At 35.4% G+C, this 17803-nt stretch overlaps 1 protein-coding gene across 1 annotated transcript in view; it reads left to right on the top strand.

Annotated features, from left to right (window-relative positions):
* Nucleotides 1-17251, top strand: part of LOC129221641 (adenosine receptor A2b-like) — a 273995-nt gene extending 256744 nt beyond the window's left edge. The window contains exon 2 of the mRNA XM_054856168.1: nt 16008-17251. Coding sequence (XP_054712143.1) covers nt 16034-17251 — 1218 coding nt within the window. The 5' untranslated portion in view covers nt 16008-16033. The remainder of the gene's footprint in view (nt 1-16007) is intronic.
* Nucleotides 17252-17803: the final 552 nt, after the last annotated feature.

The raw sequence follows: 17803 nt of genomic DNA, 5'->3' as shown, positions 1-17803 counted from the left end.
TCGGTGGCGACTGTTCAACCCTAATAGATGATTGCAGATTTTTTTTAGAAATTTCCAGTGTTTTCCCATCTGATTCACAAATAATTGAACTTTTTTCGAATAAAAACTCAAAATTAAAATTAAAAATATTTTCAAGATAAAACGCTTTTTGCTATAATAAAATGCTTCGTGCTAATAATAAATGAACTTGAGAATTTCCTGTTTATATAAAATTGAGAACAAGTGATTAATTTACCAGAGCTGTTCATAAAGTAATAACACTAAATTTATAAAAAACACAGAACAACTTTAATAGTCATAACTTACATGTTTTTTTTTAAAGAATAACTTCTGCGGGACTAAATGAATTTCTTTCAACGTCCTATCCACTTCTTAAAAACTTGTGAACGTTACGTTTGTGAGAGCTTATTCAAAACTGCCCCTGCAGAGTTTAGACGTACTTTGTTGTTTTCAAAATGTTTGCCTCGTAATGGTTTCTTAAGTTAAGGAAACAGCCAGAAATCACTGATGTAAAATAACTCTGCGATTCCCCTTGATGATAATAGCAGCATTGTTAATCATTGCCACTATGATGGACGTTGAAGGTTGTCTCTTACGTTCAATATCTTTCCCATTTTGCCTGCCTTCTTTAGCTTTAAAAGCTTTATAACAGCAAAAAGTAATGACTCCAAATAGTATAGCTCCATCGGTAAAAAAACGTTTAAGTATCACATCAAAGATCTCCGATGCTGAATTTTGCTGACGAAAACAAACTTTAATCGCATAGTTCCAACGACGCTTCCATTTTGACCACTGGCTACGTCTTGTGGGTGCCCACCAACAGGCTCAGCACAACTCAATCACGTGATACTCAGGAACATGAGTCTGCTTGCGCCAACAACCGGTAGCTTTGGTCAATACAGACAACATACATTTTTCGTGCCACATAAATTAACATTTCTATGAGTGGTTTCGCGGCAGGAAAATTAGTCTTATTTCTTGTAGGCGCCCACCAACAGGCTTCAATTCAATCACGTGATACTCAAGAACATGAGTCTGTGCGCGCCAACTATCGGTATCTTTTGTTAATACAGACAACATACATCTTTTTACTAATAATAAAGCTGAAAGTCTCTCTGTCTGGATGTCCAGATATCAAGGCGTCGGAACCGGGGGAGCTGAGGGAGCTTGAGCTCCCCCTGGAATATTTCAGACCGGCTTAGCTCCCCCGGAAAATTCTTGCACTGCTGCTTTTTGCCGTACATTGTTTACCTCAAACCTGATTTCAAAAATGTGATCTGCCTTCTTTGGGAATTTCGGAATTTCTACCCAATGAGCAACAAAAGCAGTGAGCAGACGGAGTGGTCAGTGCACTTGAATTCACCTTCACCTTTTTTTTCACTGTTTAAACACTCTTGATTGCCGAAATGTGGGAAAGTGAACTACTCCGCGACCTGCGAAAATCAGTACCAGTCAGAGGCGTAGCATAACTAAACATTTTTTTTGGGGGGGGGGAGGGCACCAGAGTCATCACCAAGAAGGGTTTTACTACCCCCCTCCGCCCAGTTTTTCAGAAATGGCGTCACCAATTTCATATTAATAATGAAAAAAAAAGCAGAAAGGAAACCTTTACGATCTTAAGAACATGTAATAGAAATGATAAGTGAACAAATAGAATAAAAGTGTCAAAAAGAGTTTTTTATGCAAAATTTGAAAGCGAATGCAATCTCTGAATATTATTTAGGAACATCCAAGCAAGGTTATGCATTATGATTTACCTCTGAGGAGCGCTGAAACGAACGTTTCGAACATTTTTTAACGAGAAGAAAGTATTCAGTGTTTAGTACAAATCTATGACAAGCGTCAGTCAAGTAAAAAATGAATACGTAAATAAACATAACTTCATAGGGGCTGCCGGCATTTTTAAATTTCTTTTTTTCCTTTTCTTTTTTTTTTTTTTTTTTTTTGGGAAAAATATCATCATGAAAATAGTGATTAAGTAGAGAAAAATTTATGTGCCACCAAAATACATTTTAATTAGAGAAAAAGTTGAAACAGAGTAAGGGGAGATTTAAAAATGTCATGACTAGTCACACCACTGCTAGTGTGCTAGTTCTAAGTGTTTAAATACAAAAGGCGAAATTAAACAAAAGTTTTATAGCGATGTTCAGGAGACATGACATCTAAAGCAAAAGAAAGTGTAAAAACTAAGATAAGTCTGAATTATCATATAAGCTCAAGATGTTAAAAGTTTTTTTCAACGGAGGCCGCAAACGCTTGTATTTCAAACAAATAAAAATATAAGGCTGGAAATTGAAAATTTCATTATGGAAAAACCAAACCACTCAAATAATTTTGGAAATGAATAGCAGCTGAGAGCGAAGACACATTGGCTTGGTTGGATAAAGCAGCGTACTAATGAGGGAAAGGGTGGGAGTTCAAATCTGGGCCGAAAAATATCGTTTTAATGGGTTTTTGTTTTTCAGCAGAATTTTATTCCAAGTTTCCACTAATATGCAAAATTCTAAGCTGTATATCTGTTGTTGTTAAAATCAGGAAACAAAACATTAATTTTAAGAGGGTAAATCAAAGTTTGACTTAGCAGAAGGATAAATTTCAATTTATTTTGCTGCTTTACTACGCATTGCTTTGGTCTATAGCATCTCGAGGTTGCATTGAAATCAGAAAATTCTTCCTTTGAACTCAAATGCTTCGCCTGGGTCAACTAGTCATCTAAAATTGCGTTTCTGGAATTTCACTATCGGAAAATTGCTGAAGACGATCCGTCTTCAGCACTCTCCCGCACCTCTCCTCCCAGTAACATAGCCAACTATCATCTAAAACTGCGTTTTGACAACTAACTTGGAAAATTTTATTAATGAGCTTCAGCACCCCTCCACCTCCCCAATATAATTTAAAATAATCTTAAATTCCGTTTAAGTCCTTACCTTTCAAATAATTACTGGGGTAAAGCACCCGAAAACTCACCCCTAACATCATTAAGAGTCAAATAAAATTGTTTTTGGAGCTCCAGTTTGGAAAAATTTCCAGTCTTCATAACGATATCAAAGAAGGCACACAGCTGCGTTTCTTAGATTGTTCATTTTCGACAAATTTCTGGGAGGGGGCCCCGGATTTGTCCTCTAATTAACATCTCCGAATAATGTCTAAAACTGCGTTTTCAGAACAACAATTTTGAAAAAATTTCCAGGAAGAACCCTAAAATACCAACCTCCTTAACGTAATTAGAGAAAAAATATAAAATTTTTCAAGTTCCAATTTCGAAAAATGCCGAGGAAAACGCTCCCAGGCCACTTTTCCACCCTAGCATTAACAAAGATCATCTAGAATACATTTTTAAGACCACACAAATTATAAAAAACATCCTATTTTTGATTTTTGGGCTAGTTTCTTTATAATTCTGGAACAAAAGATTAATTAAGTGTCTAGCAAGCTGGGGGTGATGAGCCAGTTTGGCATTTAAATGTGAATAGCATGGGTGCTCCATACATAACTAGAAAAGATTGCTAAGGTTGTTTGTACTTGTTCAAATAATTTCAACTTTCCAAAAATTTATCTCATTTTAAGTTATCTGACCCTTCAGATTATACTTTACGAAGTTACAGTCATTCTTGTTTTTTTGCTTTCTAAATTACGATTTTTTCGTCACTTACAGATATATTTTCATGACAAAATTGTTACTTTTCATCTACTATTGCAGGAAAAAAACCCAACAATATTATTGTATTAATATTTTATAGTTTCTATCAAAGACTTTTAGAAAAACTTATCTGAACAATATAATATATAACGAACACTTCATTTTAACACATTTCCAACGTTCTGTTTCACCGCTCTCCTGTTTCACCTATTCGCCTTTTTTCTAGTTCTCAGAAAATAAGAAATTCTTCTAAACACTACGTTGTCGAAGCCTCCCCTTTCCTCCAAAATTATTACAGAGCACCTCAAATTTTGTTTTCAAGGCTCCGATTCCTTGAAAATTACCGAAAAAGAGTCCCTGGATACCTTGTCCCCCAACAACATGGGAGATTATGTAATGTTCCGTTTTTTGGGACTTCAATTTAAAAAAAATACTGGGCCTCTAACGCCAACAAATATGATCCACAGTCGCGTGGTTTAGCGACTACAATTTCGAAAAAATTAACGAGAAGGAACCTCTGATCCTTTTCTGATAACATCATTGAAAAACGCTCTCTAGTAGGACGTCAAGTTTAAAAGTTTCCAAAGTAGAGCCCTAATACAGTTTTTTCTCTGACATCATTGAAGGTTGTCTACAATTACGTTTAAGACTTCAAAATCGAGAAAAATTGGGCGGGAGATGTAAATCGATTCGAAAAATCGATCGAGGACACTGCTTCGAGTCATATTTTCACTAAAGTCAACAAATATGGTATACAATCGCGTTTTTAAGACATTAATTTCGAAAAATTTTCAGGGAAGGTATTCAAACCTTTTCTCCCCTTGACCTTACCAAAGATCGCCTAAAAATTCATTTTTAGAACAAGTATTCTGAAAATTTTCCGGGGGAGGATCCCCGAAACTCCTCTATTTCTACGTGCTCATCATCGAGTACTGACTGAGCTTCTTTCAAAACCAGAAGTTTTATCACCTCATTCTCTCCACAAACAATTGATACAAGACAAAAAAGAGATGGAAGCTTCGAAGCTAATTTCATATGTAGAAAAGAATTTTAAGTCCCCTCTCCCACCAATTATTTTAACGGGCCACTGCTTCTGCCCCTTACATACCAGACACTTCTCATAATGTGTCCCAGCTCCCCCTATTTCTACAAAGTTCCTACGCCTCTGCAGATATCCGCAGGATGTCTGGATGTCTGTAGGAAGTCTGGATCTCTGTAACGCGCATAGCGCCTAGACCGTTCGGCCGATTTTCATGACATTTGGCACAAAGTTAGTTTGTAGCATGGGGGTGTGAACCTTGAAGCGATTTTTCGAAAACTCGATGTAGTTCTTTTTCTATTCCAATTTTAAGAACAAAATTATCATAAGATGGACGAGTAAATTACGAAATTATCATAACGTGGAACTGTAACATGGGTACAAGCCAATTGGCAAGAAAATTCACCATACATTATTTGTAAATATACAGGCGAACCGAAAGACCTTTTAATTTTTCTATTACGGGCAAAACCGTGCGGGTACCACTAGTGCCACATAAATTAACATTCCAATGAGTGGTTTCGGGGCAGTAAAATTAGTCTTATTACTTACTGAACAACCTACGTATATTAAAACGAAATGATCTGCTAATATGTCTGAATCAGGTAAAGATTTGTAAAGAAAAAAAAAAAGCTCTTAAAAAAATTTGATTGTGCAACTAAACTTTCGTTTTCTTTTTGTATTTTACTAAATCGCTTTACAATATTTTAAGTGGTTGCAACCCTATGGCAAAAACTTGTAAAAGTACACCGAGTTGCATTTTCCCATTAATTCCAATATAAGTATACTACCCATTCGCTTACGTACCTAAATTAGGTAAAAATAAGGAGTCTTTTTAAGCTTTGGACATGCAACTAATCTATCGGGGGAGGATTCAGTATTTTACTGAATCACTATTTTAAATGATTACATCCTTAAAACAAAAGCTTCCAGAGAAGTACACAAGTTGCATTTGTCCATTCATTCCGATATCGATACCGGAAAAACACAAATATATCAGTTTAAAATTGATAACAATACCAGTTTGAAATCTTATTCTTTTATGTAAATTCTTTTTATCAGTTATTTCGCTTAGATTAACTCACACTACATTGCAATGAAATTCCTTGTTTTTAAAACTATTACTAGGCATGTATCTCAAATCTAATCTTTATTTTTAAATATTATTGGCAATATTTTTCCCCTTTGATTTTGAAGCGTAAACATCTGTGAAGAAACTAAATTTTTTTGCAGAGATTCGAAAACACAATCAGAAATTAGAGCACCTGGAATACTGATAAAGAATTTTCTGCAATCATTTTTCTCACCCTTAAACCTTTATTCGTCTTGATAAAAAGGAAAAAAAAATCTCATCATATATCATCATTCATTCAGCACTAAAATTGTATCATATTATTTTTTATTTATGTATTTTTTTTTCTCCTAAATAAAACTTTAGTGATTTTTCATTCATCACCCTATCCCCTTCTACTTTTTTTGTTATTTATTTACTGGGTTTTGGTACTAATTTTGGTAATTTTCTATATTGAAGAATAGGGCTTTTTATAAAATGGAACGACCTCTCATTTTCTATAAAACTTGATTTTATTAAACCAGTTTTATGTTTTGCCCTAAATTCCAAACTTGTAAACGAGAATTTTATGCCTTCAAAATTATTTCGCATTATTTTTACATTTTGACTATTTATTTATTAATCAGTTTATTTATTTTCACAAAAGAAGAAAGAATATAATACGTATGTAAAAAGAGAAAAGGAAATATGTTTTCATGAAATGAGCTGGTTTTTCTTCACTATAATAAATGCAATCACACATTACATAGACAAACAAATGAAATTGAAATTCAACTTCCCCTCCCCCCGCCCCTTATAATTGTTGAAATTGACATTTTCTTACTTTTTCCATTTTTATTTGCTTTCTGTCTTGCATTTCAGCTGTTAAAATAGTTGAATTTTCGAATAAACGTCTTAAAAACATTCTACGTAGCTTGACTATGAAACACTAACAATTAACTCTACCCAAGTGTGAATCACCGATTAGAATAAAAATTTGCACATCGATAAAGCACTTAAAAGTATTGAACCAGTACTTTTTTTTTATCGGCAACAAACACTTTTAACGGAGCGAAATTTACCCCTAAATATTGGATAATTGGGATTTAGAGGGTATAATATATTCTTCTATTTTTAATTTTAATAACAAAAATTCCAATTACGATTGAAAATTTGAAAAAAAAAAAAAAACTAAAGTTGATGTGTTTCAGGATTTTCAAACAAAGTTCATGGAAAGAGGCATAACCACAAACGATCAGTTAGAGAAACTTTCTGATGATCATTATGACTTCGAAAGAATGCAGAGTTTCACTTATATTAGGCTCTATTATCACAGACTCTGGAGGTAACACCGAAGAAATACAGGCTAGAATCATAAAAGGAAACCAGGCATATTTTCTATACAGCTACCTTCTGAAAAACAAATTGCTGTCGAAATCATTAAAATACAGACTGTATAAAGCACTCATTCGACCGATTGCAACATATGGAAGTGAAACTCATTTTTGAGCGAAAGGTTATGCGTAGAATCACTGGTTCTTTGAAGGTGGGTGATCAGTGGAGAGTAAGAACTAAAAAAAAGAAAACCTGCATCCTAAATCCAAAAACCCTCAGCCTTAAAAAGTCATGATATCAAGTTTGCCCGCCAAGTATCTGCCAAACTATCATCCTCCCTCTTCTCCTCTTTCATCACAGCTACTTCCATTAGAACCTCCTCCCACATTCAACTCCTCAGAAATATGGATAGATCTTTTAAATTGTTTATCTTGTTTGGCGGGAAGCTTTTTGCTCACTAAGCAACCACTTCACTTTGAAAAGCTTCCCGCCAAACAAGATAAACAATTCAAAAGATCTATCCTTATTTCTGAGGAGTTGAAGGTGGGAGGAGGTTCTAATGGAAGTAGCTGCGATGAAAGAGGAGAAGAGGGAGGATGATAGTTTGGCAAATACTTGGCGAGCAAACTAGATATCATAACTTTTTAAGGCTGAGGGTTTTTGGGTTTAGGATGCAGGTTTTCTTTTTTCTGCGGAAAAGTTAAAGGTTTTCTTGGCGGGGAAATTTTTACAGCAAGGTTGTTTTTGATGAGATATCACATCTTTTTGCATTGATATTATTACTTTGTCTGTATTTTTAGAATTGAGAACTTTAAGTCAGAAAATTTTCAATTGAAACAACGCTGTTTTGTGTTTTTAAGAAACAATAATGGCTAGCCTAATTTGACTATTAAGATTCTATGTTCTTTTTTGCGAGAATTGGGCGGTTTAAATTTTATTTCAATTCTTGTATCCTCTCTGTTGCAAAGAAAACTTCTTAGATAATAAAATACTATTGTTTTCGAGTACTTTACGACTTCGCAATAAATTCTATTACTGTTTCTTTATTATTCAACATTTTTATGAAGGTTTCTTTAAATGCTTTACAGCTTGAGGTTATTTTAATCTAACTTTTCACTTTTTGTTTAATTACATTTTTTCTAAAATCGTGGATTACTTTACGTTTTATGGGATAATTTTAATTGTGTGATGATTTATTTTTTTCTTGATAAAAGTCTTTGTCTTGTTTAATACCTAGTTTTGTTTAAACGTTCATTGGAAAAACGAAATAACGCATGTTATCACCAAGCAAAAAAAAAAAAAAAAAAAAACTAAGCCATTAAATATTTTAAATTTAAATGTGTCATAAAATCTATATAACTGCACTCAACGTCAAATCGCGGATATCCCAAATTTGCCATAGCGAATGCGCATGATGTGCGCGGACTAAGCTCATTCAAAGTCTTGCTTAAATTAATTGCAAAAACTTTTTCAGTTAACAAATTACTGCAAAGCACGGATATCCACACACGTATTTCATACAGTTTCAATTCATTGTGTGTTGTTTGTGAAAAATCCATTAATTTAGAAAGTAAGCAAACTAATTAAAAAAAAGTGCTATTTTTCGTTTTCAATTAAAAAGTTATATGTACCGTATTCATATGCGTACAGTTTCATATAATTTGTCACGCAAATATTCTAATGGTTTAACCCCCGTTTCGTGCCGACATTTAAAATCCCCCCCCCCCTTAAATATATCAAAACTGAAAAACAGGGGCAAGGAAATTTTGTATCGGCAAAACTTGGGGGGGGGGGGGGGGGAGGGGGGACAGCATTCTAATTTCTAATCTCATTCATTAATTTGTTTCTCTGCTTAAGTATAAACAAACAACATGGAATCTGAAAACAGAAAGCCCAAAGAGCTGAGTCTGCGCGCATGCGCAGTCGCTGTTGCAAATTAGTGATATCCGCGATTTAACGTCTAGTTGCAACTGTTGGATCTGTATTAGTCTTGATTGAATTTCATTTCCTAAGAAAACTTTGGAATAACTTTTAGATCTGTTCTAACCTTGCAATTGCAGTCCGAGATAGACAAACCCTATGAGCTGAGAGTAAGTACATAAGAATTGAGGGAAAATTAGTGATTTTCAAACTTTAAGTACTCCGGCCCATGATGTCCCTTGAGGTTGAATTTTTGTATATAAACTTAATGGCCCCCCAAGAATATGTATACAAAAAATCATTACCGTAGCCCCCCCCCCCCCCCCGGGGGCTGTGATAGAACCCCGGGAAGGTACAATTTGGGGGGTAAAAACGAAGGGGGAAGGGGAGGGGGGTCAAATGGCACAAAAGACACATCAGTAGAGCACAAGGAATGTGTGTGCGAAATTTCAGCTTGATTCCTTTTTTCGTCTGGGCTGTAGCCCTGTCAAAGAAAGCGAAAACGTTTTTGAACAGCGATTTTCTAACTTAAATTCCTCGTCTCCCTGATGGTCCAGGGGATTGTATTTTGGTTTACGTCATCAGGGGCCACTAGAGATTGAGTATACCAAAAATCAACTCCGGGGGGGGGTCTTCATGGGGCGGAGATACAGAGGGGTGAAAAATCCAGAACCCTCCCCCCCCCCCACTTCTTCTGTCGTGTAAACTTGTTCTTGGTCGCTTTTATTTTCTTTCGTCTTTGGCGGTGGATTTGCTTTTGTTGGCTGCTGACGTTTGATTTCCTTGGCGGCCGGGACGCTCCCGCGTCCCGTGATATTGAAATTGAGAATACCCTTAAAGCAAAAAATATAGTTCGCTTTATAAAAGCCCACCGTCTTTCATGGCTTGGTCACATTGAGCGAACAGACAATAATTTTAGACTGAAAAAGATCCTGAAATGGAAACCTCTTTGGGAACCAGGACCAGAGGATGACCTAGAAAGAGATGGTTGGATGATGTTCTTGCAAACCTGGAAACAATGAAGATACGCAGATGGAGGGAGAAGGTGGGTCAGAGGGCGGTCTGGAGCAAATTTGTGGATCCGGCCAAAGTCCATAACTGGCTGTAGTGTAATTTGAAGAAGAACTGAAAGTTTAAGAAAAATATTTCGAGAGTCTCGAGATAACGATAGGCTCGCAAAATCTAAGTGCTTCAACAGTAAATACTCTGTATTAAACAGGAATAAGATCAAAGTTGCCTAATATTGTGATTGATTGTCATAAAAAACTACTTAGAGGTAGAAAACAACGTACAAAGGCTCAAACTAGCCAAGGAAATTGCATACACGTGTTTCTGAGTTACATGGAGTCCTTTTTTCCTTGCAGACGAAGTAAGCTTATGAATGAAAAAACTTTGCATCCATAATCTCACTTCTTTTGCATTGGAAAAAGGGTTAGTTGTCACCTTAAAATAAGTGTACGCAGTTATCCTTCTAATATGTGCCTTTACATGCTGTTTTATTTTTTTTCACTCACGCACAAAGGTATGTATTCATTTTTTAATTGGAGGTGTTCCTATCTAGGATTTACTCGTACACTAATTTAATTAGAACGATTTGCATATTAACATCAACTCATTCGGGTTTAAAACTTAACTAAATGCAACAACAGCTTTTAGTAAATTGTTGTTTCGTAGAGTTCTATATTGTTTCAGTTTATTTTGCAGGTATAAATATATTAGGTGGAAAAACTTTTAATTTATCTCTCTCTCTCTTTCTCTGTCCATTTGTCTTTTTCATTCTCTCTATCTGTCTCGTTAAGAAGAGATAAAATGGAGGGAGTGACGACTTTCATTCGTGAAACCAAGACTCCAAGTCACATGATAGATTTTATAGGGAATATCATTGGAAGAAATCAGATTTCTTTCGCTTCTTTCACGCAAAACGTGTCAATCATTCGTCGTTTTTGGGTCACGTGACTTGGGATCGTTGGGTCAGCTTTCGCTAAGCCAATGATTGGACTTGCTCCCTCCATTTACTAATTCCTGCTCTAAGGTCTCTCTCTCTCTCTCTCTCTCTCTCTCTCTCTCTAACACACACACACACACACATTTTGTGTACTTATGTTCAATCTAGAGTGCCGAAAATGGTCGATTCCAAGCGCTGCCCCTTAAAATGCATATCTTTCTCTTGCATCTATCTTTCTCTCTTTCTTTCCCACACAGTTATAATAGTCATTTATAGTTAAACAACTGTCCTTTACACTAACAAATCCTTAAACACAATAAATTAAGCCCTAGTTAACATTTTACTGTGACTCTATGTACTAGTTATACGTATATAGCCGTTTGCGTGATTTCATAAACAAAAGATTCAATTCTAACTAATGTGTCCGTTTCCCTCTTTCAAGCGGGTCCCCTTAAATTATTGTTTTATTGCATTCTATTTTATTTTAGTTTGTTTTGCAGTTAGTATATTTTGTAGAAAAACATTTTTAATTTATCTCTGTGTGTGTGTTGTGACTCACTATATCTCTCTCTCTTGTTTACATTTTTTGTGCAATATGTTCCCTCTTAAAGATAGACAATGGTGAATGCCAAACTCTCGCTCTCTCTTTCTTTCTTAATTGTGATAGTCCTTTTGAACTAACAAAACCTTAAACACAATAAAGCACTAGTTACATTTTACTGTAACTTACTAACTGTAAGTACTAGTTATATATGGTCGTTTGCATGTTTCCATAAACGACCGATTCGATTCAATCCCAAATGTTGCCGTTTCCCTCTTTTAAGCACAAATTCCTCCGAATTACCGTGTCTCGAATTGCACCATGAGTACCCCTCATTTCTCATACCAGGAATTACAATAACGAGTTAGAGGACATTTTTCCAGAACATTTCATCTCTCAGCAATTAGGTTACAGATGCCATCGCAGCCAAGGGCAACGCCAGAGTGCCCGGGCAAAAGTGATTGCAACTGTCCCATGGGTCCTCTTACCCGAGACGAGTCATTTTGCGGGCGTCTCATTAAGCGGTTCTTAAATCTCGTTTCGATCCCGAAGGAAGTTTATCCGGGATGATTCTAAGCTCCATAACTGCGGGATGTTGGACGGACTCTTCTTTTATTAAACAGAAAATGGGACGGTGAGATTCAATTTGGAGAAATATCTGAGTTATTTGTTGTTGTATCGTGTGGCTTGATATTTATTGTTTGTTATTTTCTTTTCAAATTGTCTCTGAATTTCTTAACTATACACTAAGTCCCAACTGTAAAGTAAATTCGGCTCTTCCTTCTTCAATTTTACTTTTTAGTTCAATTTTTGACCATTCAATTTTTACTTTTTTATTCAATTTTTAATAATTCAATTTTTACTTTTTTATTCATTTTTTAACAATTCATTTTTTACTTTTTTATTCAAATTTCACTGTAAACTAAATTTGGCTCCGCATTCTTTAATTTTACTTTTTCGTTCAATTTTTAATAGTTTTACTAAATTAATGTATTTATTTAAGGATTGTTTTACATGTTAATGGCGTAATTGAATCATTTGGTGTAAATTTTGCTTTTTAATGCAATTTTAAATCTTATTCAATGAGTTGTTTTGTTTAAAAATTGAACATTAAATATTAATATTTAACTGCATTGATTTTGGATTGACGATGTTTTGTTTCCCAAAAAGCTGTTAAATACAAAACAACATTAATTTATTGAAATAAATTGGTATGTTTCTTATTTTTTCTCCTTTAAATTTATTTTTATTTATTTCAAAGGTAATTTTAAGAAAGTTTAAAATAGTACAGCAACTGCAAACAGTTGCACGCATGTGTAAAAAAATGTAACGTGTATGCAAAAATATCCGACAAAAGTTTTGTCGTGTTTTAAGCGTTGTTGGTTTTATTTCTTAACACAAAGTTTCTTGGTTTGTGTTTGGTCTTAATTGTGTGTCTTTTAATTGCTTGCACTCACGGCCTTCAAATGGGATCCGTATGAAAAAGTTGTGTGCTTGCAGATCAGTCTCTGTCGCGTAATAATCACGAAACGTAAATGTGATGTCATGAACTGGTTGCAGGAACTTACGTAACGAATATCAGTCAGCGGTAACGGCACACAGTGACTTCTTCACACTGCCACAAATTAATTGTTACGTTACAGTGAAGTCACATGAAACAAGTCAAAAATGAGTTTCAGTGGGACTCCTGAGATTCGTCATATGTCACTCAATGATTACGATCACTGTGACTCGCAGTGAGTACGGAGGAGACCGCCCCACAAACTAAAAACTGCTGAAAGTGTTAGTACGTACGAAAAATAAAAACGAAAATGGCTTGTTGTTTCAAGAAGTATATTGTTTCAAACTAACCAACTTGTTTAAAATTAAGACTTCTTTAAAAATAAAATATTTTGTATCCGGTAAGGTGAGTTTTGGATCACTTTGTAGCAATGAGGGTTCAGCTGGTGTGAAAATAGCACTTGAGACAGTCATCAGTGATGGTAATCATCTCATTTTCTATAAAAAAAAATCCCATAGATTTATTTTTTTAAAGGGAAAAAAGTAGGTAGTATAAAACTTCCCTTGTTTGTTTGATACTGAAAAGAAATTACAAACCTGAAATAAATGTAATTTGTAACTCAATTGTTTAAAAAGTAAAAAAACAAAACTTGTGGAATGCCGGTTGATATTCAATCGACAATGTTTAATTTTTTAAGTAAATATTCCAAGTTACAATATATTTAACCGTTTTTTAGTTAATTTTTTATTTCAATTGTTTATTAAAAATTATATTTGAAATATCTTTACTTTTGTTTGAAACGTTATCAAACTCATATTCCAAATTCATATTCAAGTCTTTTTATCCCATCTTTAAAAAAAGGGGGGGAGGGATTAAATACAATTGTAAACTAAAATACTCTAGTATCTAGTTTATATTTTTAAGGAACTCTCTGCTTTCTCAAGGCAATTAAATTTAAAGCAAGTTTAATTACAACACATAAGTTTTCCTTTTTTCTTGAGGTTCATTTCAAATTTCAAAAATAATCTCTCCTTTATAACTATGATGCACCATTTTTACTTACATTCGGAATTGTACTTTTTTTAGAATTAAATTAAATAACCAAAATGCGTCGCTGAGAACATCAATGTTTCATTTTAATTGCCCAATTCCGGGAGAAACTCAGATTCTTTTAGAGGCAAAATAACCATATCACAGACGTTCAAAACAAAAAAAAAATTCTCTTATGCTGAAATAATAGCCTATAAACTGAAAACATTATTTTCAAACGAACGTTAACATTTTTGAAGCATTGTTAAGTTCTTCTCTAATAAGTGTTGATTTTTCATTTAGTCTCATATTCTAATTAACGCCATTTTCTTTTCTTGGTTGAAAGAAAAAAACTAATAATGTTCTTTAGATTATGTCCCTAGAGAGATATCGTAGCAAAGATTTAATTGTTATTTGCTGTCTTAATAAACACTCCCATTTTCTCATTCCGCTCGTCACAGAAAATTAATAGTTATAATTTATCCTTGATGTACTTTTCCTACAAGAACAAGACAGTTTATTTAATTACTTCGTTTCGATATAATAAAGAAAACAACTTTTGTAAAGATATAAAAAGAGACAATGAAGGTTGTTATAATATTTTCTTCCTAGAACCAAAGCAATCAAAAGCAGTTTTACTTCTTCGATTTGTTATTTTTAATCTGACTATAAGCGTTTGTTGCAAACGAGTACAGAAATTACACAAAAATAACACAATAATCACGTTGAGTAGAACCACGATTTCTCCTCTAAAGAAAGGATATGGTTGGTTAGACATTCTCACTGACCGTGGTATATGTCTTAGATCAGTTTTACATAACATAATTCTTTGATGTCTTGCTGTTTTCCTCTTACACTCTTAGGGATCAAAGTAAACTGAATATAAGATAAGTGCGTAATACAGTTAAAACGTTTTATTTTAGTTGGATTTTTAATTATCAGTTTTTCTAACTAAAAGCAGTTATCCTGAACAAAAATCGCTCAGATCTAAGTGCACCCCTTCTTTCTTTTTTTTCTTTTCAATGGAAAGATCGTGGTGTGTAGGTACTTGTTTGAAGCAGAAAAAAAAAATTCTTTTTCGAAATAATCGAAAACAGGGCTAACTCAGCATTCTTTTTGTAAGTAAAAAACACTTTTCAAAAAAAAAAAAAATGGCAGAAAAGTTGGCAAATCAACTGAACATCATAGCAGTTTTGTGTAAGTCAGAAGTGCCCAACTGATTAACCGTAATCATCTGGTTGATCGCAGAACGATGTCTAGACGATCTGAGCAAGTGATCACAAAACTATTTTGCTGCTGAGTGGTTTATTGGCGTTTTTCTTACCTAAAAATAACAAAGAATAAAAGAAGCATAAAAAATTTTATCATGAGGTTTTTCTTTTTTTTTAATTAATGACATAATTCCACACTGGGACTTTCTAAAGTTTTAACTGATTAATCTCTTTGTAAATGTATTGCTGAGTTCGTTTTCATATCTAAGTAATAATCATTTTGCCAAACCATTATTTTTAAATTTTTTCTCCTACTCTCACCATTAAACGAAACATTTCAAGGGTTATCACAAAACATCTGTCAACAAATAAAGGCGATGATTATGACTTTAAAACGGAGATTCGTGCCTGGATGGAAGAAGTGAAATACTTCGGTTAGAAAACGTTGAGATCAAGATCCTATGTCGTATGGTTCTAACACGGAAAAGAGGACAAGTTATGCTTGAAACTGATGAAAGAAGTCTTACTTTCAATGATTCACTGGTAACTCCTATCACGTGACTTGGAATTGAGGTTTCAAGATTATAGTTAGACTTCCTGTGCTTTTAATCCTTTTTCGTAGCTTAAAGAAAAAAAAGTAGGAAACCTGTGACGTAAAGGAAAGTTCCTCCAAGCCGAATATTTTTAATTTAAGTGTTTATATACTTCCCCGCTTCTTTTTTTAATGCTATTTTTAACTTGCTACCAAAAAAGGTTTCAAAAGATGCACAAACTTTTTTTTTCTTATTTTCTTAGGATTCACATCGGAAGAAAATGTAGCTATGATTCCTCGGGTCAACATCACCTTGTCTATTGGAGATCCTCAGCTCGAACCTCCTTCTGATCCTGGCGGGATTACCAGCCCTGCCCCTCCCGATGCAGCAGACGTGATGGAATGGGCGTTACCCCCGCCGGGGGCGGACCCAGGACCCTGGGCTAGTACCGCTCATCTGAGCCTGGCCGTCCTGATAGTCTTTCTGCTCTCAGCCTTCATCGTCTGCGGCAACGCCCTACTCCTGATGGCAGTCTACCGCTTCAAACGTCTCCGCAACCCCAGCAACTACTTTGTAGCATCCCTGGCATCAGCAGATTTCGGACTGGGGCTCTTGCTCCCGCCGGGGCTTTATTTCGAAGTTTCTCGTGCCCAGGTGCGATGTGCAGCCCTTTGCCTTCTTCCCTACTGCCTCTTCATCTTGTTGTGCTCTGTGAGTCTTCTAAGCGCAACGGCTGTCGCCGTGGATCGGTGCACGAGCCTCGCTTCCCCTCTGAGGTACAACAATATCATCACGCACGGTTCTGTCGTGCGGTACGTGGCCCTGTTCTGGATATACTCCCTCCTGTTGTCTTCCTTTCCCTTCCTTTACTGGTATTCTGCTAAAGGAGGAACCTCGCCAGACACCCAATCGTGCTCGTTCACAGACGTGGTCCTGTGGCCATCTCGTGTCTTCCTCTTTTGTGTTCTATTCGTTCCGTGCGCGTCACTCCTCATCGGTAGTTACGGTTACGTGTATGCCGTGGCAAGATCTCATGCGCGAGCAATATTCTCAGCAGAATTGTCCTTCCGGCAGCATCCGCTGTCTGGTCCACGCTATGGGCGCACTCTGGCGGTCACGGTGGGACTGTTTTGTGCCACGTGGATCCCGTTCCAGCTGGCAGCTACTTTTTCGAGTGCATTGAGTGGACAGACTGTTTTCTACCTTGGCCTGATATGCATCATCAGCGCTGCCACCGATCCGTGGATATATGGGTATCGCAGTGCGGAATTTCGTGTGGCATCCATTCGGATTTTAGAGAATGCTTTTCCGCAACTCAGGGGCACTCTGCTGCCTCACAAGCCACAGGTGGTTCGACGGACGAGCGCAATCAGCTGCGCGTCACATGCTAGACTCGGTGTGACACCAAATCATATGACGCACACCGCAGACACCATGTGTGCAACTTACATCGAAATACCAATTATTTCACGACCTTTCGACGAAATATCAGCGTCCCAAGTGTGAACGTGAAATATATTTATTTCATACATATGCACTAGGTGTACCCACGAAATATGTTACGTTTAAGCTTAACCATGACACTTTTCGAGATATGGTGTCAGTTACAGTGATCGATCAATTTCACTAATAAAACTAGATCCTAAATCCAAAGATGATGACAATAATTTATTTTATTAACTAAGTATTTTAAAAAGATCTGAGGCTGGGACTTGGATCATTCAATAATGATTACTTCTGTGATACTTGTGAAAAGTGATGAAAGAGTTGTGGACTAACTCAATTACGAATGATATTTTTAATCTTACTTTTTGTCTTGTGAAAAAAAAAAACTTTTATGAATGTTTTTTAATGATGTATTGTATATTACAGTAAGTATCTAGAATCTTGTGCATTTTTTACGAAATGGTAGTAAATTGATTTGCGTGGTTAGTTAAAAATTTAATTTTATGACTTCGTTTTACAAAAATACTATCGATGTATTTGTTAATATAAACAGAGTTATCGGAATATATCTAGCCAACTTTGACGGGGGTTAAAGGGAACGAATATAAAGCA

The sequence above is a fragment of the Uloborus diversus genome, chromosome 4 (assembly GCF_026930045.1).
Source record: "Uloborus diversus isolate 005 chromosome 4, Udiv.v.3.1, whole genome shotgun sequence".
Classification (NCBI taxonomy): Eukaryota; Metazoa; Arthropoda; class Arachnida; order Araneae; family Uloboridae; genus Uloborus; species Uloborus diversus.
This window is presented reverse-complemented; position numbering and strand designations above follow the sequence as displayed.